The following is a 7,796-nucleotide window of genomic DNA, read 5'->3' as shown; positions in this document are numbered from 1 at the left end:
TCTAGTTATTACAAATGCGGAGCCAAATTTTAAGTTTATCAATTCTGAACAAATTCTTTATACGTAAATATGAGTTTTTAATAGACAAATATAGAGTTTAAGTCAAAGCTGAAGAATTCTGTTGAACCGATTAGACTATGTGGTATTACAAAAAGAATACAAATGCTAAACAAACACACATAATTACTAGGGAATAGCATCTTGGGACCAATAGACCTAGTCTAGAATTTGCACAACTACACAAGGGGATACCACCTTATTAAATATCAATGTCACCTTCACTTTCTATACATATACCTCTCAACCTACCCACCCCTCCCCCTCTCCCCTCCCCCCTCCCCCCTCCCCCCACAATTTAATTGAAAACTTTACAAGATATCCAAGAAGGAAAACAACAAGGGAGACAATGCAAATAATATATAGCAGATAATTAACCACCAAGGGATATGGTGGAATAATTGGTTAATTTTCTAATCCCTAATGAGAGGTATTCAAGTTCAAGGTATGCAAAATAGAAGCTTCTCAGTATAAAATGAGCCAAATTAACCTCTTAAAATGAATCTACTTAATATGAATTTAAATTAATCGTGTCAATAAGTTTTAATATATCGAAAGCCATTGAAAACGTAAACAAATAAGGCATGGTGTCATGCAGGACTGCTTCTTGAACGTCAAATTAGGAGGTTATAAGGTGGGACCAAATCCCTTTGGCCATTAGCCATAGACTGCAACCACTTGAATTCACCCTCTTAGACATGCAGGACCACCCCACCAGCAGCCTGTATGGGATTTGAAAATGAGAGTTTTATAATTGCCCATATATACACCATGTGTACTGTTCTTCATTACTTACCCTTTTCAGAACTAAGGGTCCGTTTGGTTGGATAACAAGTTATTCCGGGATTAGTTATCTCAGGATTGTTATCTCATCCTCAATGTGAGATATCGGGATAATTAATCCTGAGCTAATAAGTTATCCTGTGATTCTATCCCAACTAAACATAGGACAAACTCATCCTAAAATTAACCTCGGGATTAGTTATCGATCTCTTATACCAAACGAGCCCAAAAATAACAAACATACTAGAGTATATAGCAAGTACTATTTCTTTTATTGAATACTATCTTCATTTTGTTTTTGTATGATGAACAAATGACACGCAAAGCAAACTAGTGAGTACTCTCAAATGGACAGGAACATTAAAATTGACCCAATATGTTTTATGTCTTCTTCATGATGTCTCCAATATTGAATGTCTTTTATATATATATTCTTTGTAGGGGAGGAGGGCCTCAGGGCCATGTCTCTTTAAATGTAGATGTACATGTATAATATGGACAAGAAGTTGTTTCCAGATATATATATAGCTTGAAAAGTACTACTCCTCCCATGTATAACATGGGGATATGGCACCCCAAAATCATCCAATTTATAACATGGGGATATAGCCTTAAAGCGTCTCGTTTTGGAAGTGATATAACCAATGTACAGTTATACACTGGCCAGTAGTTCACTGTTACAATATAAGTATTTTCTTTATTTTATTTTATATGGTAGTGATTGACTGGTATTTTAAGAAAGAAATAGGACTGTCTACTGAATTACAATATAAATTTAGGACTGTTTTCTTGAAAGGAAATTATGTTACGATCACTAAAAAGTACTTTCTGTTGAGACACAGGACTTTGGATTAAAATTAAAGGCACAAAGTGAGAGTCCTTCACGTTTTAAAAATTAGGTGAAAGGGATAAAAATAAAATTCATTTTTTTAAAAAAAATATTTTCGTTCGAACAACTTCGCAACAGTTGTCGAACAACTTTGATAGTTATTCAACAACTGTGCGAAGTTGTTCGACAACTTTGCAAAGTTGTTCAACAACTGTGCAGAGTTGTAAAGACAACTAATGCAGTTGTCGAACAATTGTCCCAATTGTTCAAGCAACTTTATTTTTTTAAAACTTAATAAGATTGTGGGATCCACTTATCCCCTTTTTTTTTTATTAAAGACTTGGAAGGATCTACAGACTCATTTTTTTCAATTTTATACTTTATTTCCCTCTCTTAGTTTTTGCTCGTTAAAATGTCATTATCTCATTTAGAAGTTTAATATATTAAAAAGATTATAATTTTATTTATTTAATTATACTTTTAATACGCCTCCTGGGAACTCGATCTACTACTATATATGTTGAAGTTAAGTGACCATCTTATCTAAAAAGGTTAATCTGCAACTTGAGAACAGCATATTTTTGTTTAATTAAGCTTTATATCTTTAATGAACATTGTTTTGATTAATTTTTCTCTTGTTCTTAGTTTTCTTCCATTTACAGTTATTTTCTCTCGTTGTTAATTACGAAATATTCTGGGTGTATGGCCCAATCTAGAACAAATAATACTAATTGATCAGTTAATTAATCACTTAAAAGTCAGAAGAAAGCTAATCATCATTTAAAAGATTTGACACTTGCCTGATAAAAGATAGTAGTAATTAAAGGAAATTAGTGTGCAAGAAAAAGTTGGACCTTTAGAGACAAATTCATGATGAGTTGTGGGAACTCTATGTCAAAGCAATATTATTTTATTCTACCAATACAAGAGCAATTATCCATTAGATGGCAACAAACTGTTTTCTTTTAAACAATTTTAAGAAATTGCATCTATTTAATTTCCTTACTAATAGAGGGCCAGCTGTTCAAGATATGCACAGTTTTTGCCAATTAGCACATACGAAGTGTATGTTGATTCTAATACACACTAGAATTTTATGGGTTTTTAATTGGTGTTGCGAAGAGAGATCGAAGACAAATATTTTCTTACGTAATGTTATTATGACGGACACTTCTTCACACTTAATCAGCATTTGATAGATTATCCAATCTCGAATAATCTTTGTTTAGTCATTCAAATAGTGACTGATATTTTTTTAGCTGGTGGGGGTGGGGGTTAGGGGGTTGTCACTCTCACTGATTAATTATTTCCTTTATGGAAAGATGATGGTGTTCTTAATGGGACATTATATGATGAGATGGAGGGGGAACACTATATGCTAAGAAGCCAAACTAGGTGTCACATCCCAATAAATGGACATTTGTTTAATTTAGTTTTGGTGGTACTTGACTACTTGTCATCTGATGATTAGTAAATCTCTCATTTGCTTTGTTGTTAATTAAAAAACAGATTAGTTACGATTAGTCAACAGTCGATTAAGTGACTGTTTTAACATATGGCTGCACAGTCTTTTATGTCTCCCATAAACAAAAACATCTCATGGAAATATCTCTATAATTAAACCAAATGCATGTAATTTGGACCAGATCCAGATATTTAAACTACATTTATAATAATGTTTCTTATTGCACTGCTCTACTTCATGGGCTCTCTTACATTGGAGGCACTTAAAATAAGATCTTATCCTGAAGTGTTATCAAACGAACATGTTTAAATGTTCTCCACAGACCTCATCTTTTATTTCCTCGTGATCAATTTAATATCTTAGGTCAAGCTATTATCCTCCTAAAAGATCTCTCGGGGCGATATGGTATTGCAGTTCTTTATAAATTTCTTTTTAGTTTTATTCTTCTTTTTACAAGACGTATCCCTTTTTATGTCTTAGAGATCTTCATTTTTGCACATGATGAAGGATCTAAAAATGTCATTTTCTTCTATTTAATTTGTAAGTTGTCACAAGAGATCATTTCAACTAACTTTACCCTCCAAAATTCAAATGTAGCACTCAATGTTAATATGATAGGTATAAATAATAGTAATAAATTTTCTCATTCACGCTATTTATCTCTAGAATCATTTTGTCTATTGTATTATTTTTGTTAAAAAAAGGGAAATTTTCCCTTTTAATCCTTCAAATATTGATAAATTCTGATTTTAGACTTTGTGATTATATATGATTTATGGGTAAGCACATTAATTTAATTTTTAATTAATCGAAATGTGCAATTTTGATTCCCTATATAACATATATGTGTCTCTTACATAAAAAGATGAAAAATATAATATATTTAAATAAATCAAAGGTCGATCAAATATTATTATTAAGTCATATCATAACGACCAAACTTTGAATTCACTCCTAATTGAGAAACCAAAAATGTTATTGCCCAATATGTGTAACTTAAATTCAACACGAAATAATTGAAATACTACTCAAATACCGACTATTATTAATCAACACCAATACACAGCTAGAGTGCGCCCCCCCCCCGCCCCCCCCCCCCCCCCCCCCCCCCCATTAAACAACAAATAAGGAATACAAATACAACAGTATTATTTATTTACTGCCAGTAGGAAAATAAGATGAGGAACATACATACAGTACATTTAATTCTCTCTACAATTACTCAATAATATTTTCCTCCCGTTCCTAATTTATTACATAGAGAAACATTGCACCACCCTGATGACATTGTCACATGGCTCTAAAGGATTTGTGCTGGCTAGCTCCAAATTTGGGAAGTCATCAGATGTTGGACAAAAACAAAAGTATCTCCATATGAAACATATCTCTGCTGCTTGACTTTTCTGGATTCTTCTTTTTATTATCACAAATTTGTTTTGATCCATTCATAGACCTTTCACTTCAATGATGTTGGAGTAGTAAGAAGAAGAATCGTAGCCTTCGAAATTACTGCACAAATCATCTCACCTTTTAGTCATGCACAAATACACGAATCAGTCTCAAGATACTCCCTTCGGTCCAAAATAAATAAATTCTTGGATTAATGACATCAATTAAAGGGTAATTTATTAATGTTTTGCGTCATCCCGGACTCTCTTTAAAGCTAGAGATGATTGAAAAATTCATTAAAACGAAAGGTAACTTTTGAGAATTCATTACTTTTGGATCATAAAAAAAAGTGTTAAAAATTCATTTATTTTGGACTGAAGGTAGCCATAATTAATAAAAAGGAGAGTGATGGATTGCTCACCAGATGTTTTTGTAGGGCAGAGCTGGTCTCATATTGATGGAAAGGAACACAAGTTGTTGTTGTTGTTACTGATGAATCCTGAATGATTAATAATCATCTTTTGTCTTTGGTCATCTACACCCCATAAGACCTGTCCATTTCCCTGAAAAAGATGTATATATATCTGCACATGTTAAGATATTACTGTATACGTAATTATAAACAGTGTTTTCAATTATATTATATTCTTACATAACTTTTTTACCCAACTTAAAAAAAATAAAAAGAAAATGTCAAATGGGCGGCGACAACAGATCAATCTTAATCAGTGTCTTTTAGGTTTTTGTCTTATTGAATACTTATGAGTTATGATGTATAGAGAATTACTCCATTATTATTGGATACCTGAGAAATGGAATTTGGCAAATGGAATTGTTGAAAACTAACTGATGTTGAACTATCCAGGAGAGGATAGCCACTAATATTTGTGTTTTCAACTGCTGCTTCCAAGCCACTCCAACTCTGATCATATGTACATATAGATATAAACAACACGAAAAATATTATGTATAAATATAAAAATGACAGCGTTTGTTATTATAGTGACTTAATCATTTGCTCACTTTTTCAAATATTGGCACTGCTTAGGCTATTGTATGTACCTACCTGATCATGAGGTCTGACCATGAGGGCGTCTAACTCCATGCCGAAGTCATAGTACATGGGGTTCAAAGAAGCAAGCTTCATGGATAAAAACTGATACATTATACACACAAGACGTCTTAGTCAAACAGACAATTAGTCCTTTCTCTTTTCATTACTTTTTGTATAAAAGTCAAAGAATAAGAATTAAACTATAGATATGGTTAATTTTTTCACCTCAACTTGGTTTTGCAAGGACCGGACATAGTTGATTATCTCATCCAACATGAGGGCCTTTCCAGTAACCTGATCTCAACCATGCCACATTAAACTTGTCAGAGATAGAGGAGAGAAAAAAAGGATGTGTTACACACTTATGAAAGGAGAGGGAAGACTGAATACTAAAGACCAAATTAAAATTGGCCCATTTTATTTGGATATCCTGAATTATTAGTAGTCTTAATTATCCCTGGAACTTGACTATTCTACTAAAACTAGGTTATCAATAGGGTGCACCGAGAAGATTTAAATAAAACACGTCAAGTTTAGGAGGGTCTTTAGGTATTCTGCCAAAAGAGAAAGATATATTGATGAAACTTGATCTACCTTGTCACAACCAGGAACAAGTGCTTGTAGTATCTTCATCCTTTCACTTATTTTCTCCCTTCTTACCTGAAAAATCATGACGTCTAGATTAATTAATTAATTGCAAAAAGTTTCAAAAATTGAAAATATGTCACACAAACTTATATATAACTTAAACTCATATAAATTGCTCCAAATCCTTAGGGGAATTTGGCCTTAGGAGTTCATAAAATGGTAGAAATGAAAATGACAGTGAATTTGTTACCCTTTCAGCAAGACTGTGGCTGTCAGTTGCCTGGCCCCTCCTTGCTCTAACATGAACATATCCTGTAGGGGCCTCTTCAGGGGCTTTCTTCTCCTTTATTTTTTTCTCTTTGGTTACGTTACCATTTCTTTTCCTTTGCTTTATCCCATCATCACCCTTTTTTACATTCTAACGAATCAGAAACAATAATTACAACCAACAAAAACAGAGGAAAAAAAAAATCCAATCTTTTAAATTTGATCAGATATATATAAAAGAAGTTACTCCCTTCGTTTCAATATGTTTGTCATTTAGAAAATTTTTTGAATCTTGTGGTGTTAAATTAAATATATACAGAATGTACTAAAATATCTTTTAATTGTGTGGTTTTAAACACACCACATAGTTAGAATGGAAGAGTTGTAAGAGAAAATGGAAAATATATATATTTTTAAACAGATTAAAAATAGAAAGTAAGACAGACAAATGGAAATGGATGAAGTACTTCATTACCTTAGATTGAGCAGAGGTCATGGAAGAAGACCCTTCACTATTTCTTTTTGTATCTACTGAATTAGTTATTGGTTCCTTATTTTCCCTTTTATCTGCGACTGAAGAAGAATTGCTTTTGTTTGTCACGTGAGAACTACTCATACTAACAGGGAACTCTTGCAAATTAGATTCAGTTTGGTAAAATTGAGAAATACAATTTGGTAGACTAGTGTTGTCTGGTTCCTCCAAAAAAGTAGACATCTTAATGGGCAGATAAAGAGAGTCAAGATGAAAAGAGTTACTATTAGCTTCCATTGTTCTTTTTTGCCGTGGAACTTTATAATGATATACTACTTAATGGAGAGAAAAAGGGGAAATATTTAATGGGGTCTGAGAATTAAAAACTCATGAGGGGGTCAGGTTTATATAATGATGAAAGGATATACCAACAAGGTTATGGTCGGACACGTGGAGTGGTAATTACTTCTTCATATATAATAAAAGGTTTTGGTTGGGTCTGAATCCCTATGAATATGAAACCGTCTTCATTACAGAATGATTTATCCCAAATATGAAGCTTTCAAACTCGAATTAATTAAACTTTAATATAAATATCGAACGCCGAATATGATATTTAAAAAAAATGATGAAGGGATATCCTTTATAGCTCATTCCAATGCAGTTTCTCTGTATTTGACTGGCCTTATCTAACTTGACTTTGGGGGAGATGGATGATAACGCATGCTCTGTTAAAGGGTAATTTTCGTTATTTTTCAGGTTTAGCTTAAGATATTAATAATTATTTTATTTTTTAAAATAATACTGTAATTAGGGTTGGGTATATTTTGATTTAGATCGAAAAAATCGAACAATCGAATCGAAATTTAATTTTGGCTTGATTTTTTATTTT

General features: G+C 32.4%; 1 protein-coding gene across 3 annotated transcripts; it reads right to left on the bottom strand.

Moving 5' to 3' along the window:
• Nucleotides 1-4,260: 4,260 nt before the first annotated feature.
• Nucleotides 4,261-7,296, bottom strand: LOC107874691 (transcription factor bHLH137). 3 transcript variants are annotated; one of them, XM_016721449.2, is made up of 8 exons: nucleotides 6,908-7,296; nucleotides 6,416-6,583; nucleotides 6,172-6,237; nucleotides 5,803-5,871; nucleotides 5,590-5,679; nucleotides 5,329-5,445; nucleotides 4,945-5,086; nucleotides 4,261-4,661 (listed from the first exon to the last, which is right to left on the bottom strand). In XM_016721449.2, the coding sequence occupies exons 1-7, from the start codon at nucleotides 7,199-7,201 to the stop codon at nucleotides 4,973-4,975; spliced, it is 918 nt and encodes a 305-aa protein (XP_016576935.1). In that variant the 5' UTR covers nucleotides 7,202-7,296; the 3' UTR covers nucleotides 4,261-4,661; nucleotides 4,945-4,972. The 3 variants fall into 3 exon arrangements, with proteins under 3 accessions (XP_016576935.1, XP_016576936.1, XP_016576934.1); XM_016721450.2 differs by having other exon boundaries at nucleotides 4,261-4,643; nucleotides 6,416-6,571; nucleotides 6,908-7,294; XM_016721448.2 differs by having other exon boundaries at nucleotides 4,261-4,643; nucleotides 6,908-7,293.
• Nucleotides 7,297-7,796: the final 500 nt, after the last annotated feature.

This window comes from Capsicum annuum, chromosome 6, assembly GCF_002878395.1.
Source record: "Capsicum annuum cultivar UCD-10X-F1 chromosome 6, UCD10Xv1.1, whole genome shotgun sequence".
In the NCBI taxonomy this organism is placed as follows: domain Eukaryota; kingdom Viridiplantae; phylum Streptophyta; class Magnoliopsida; order Solanales; family Solanaceae; genus Capsicum; species Capsicum annuum.
The sequence above is the reverse complement of the archived record's forward strand: the minus strand, read 5'-3'. Positions and strand labels throughout refer to the sequence as shown.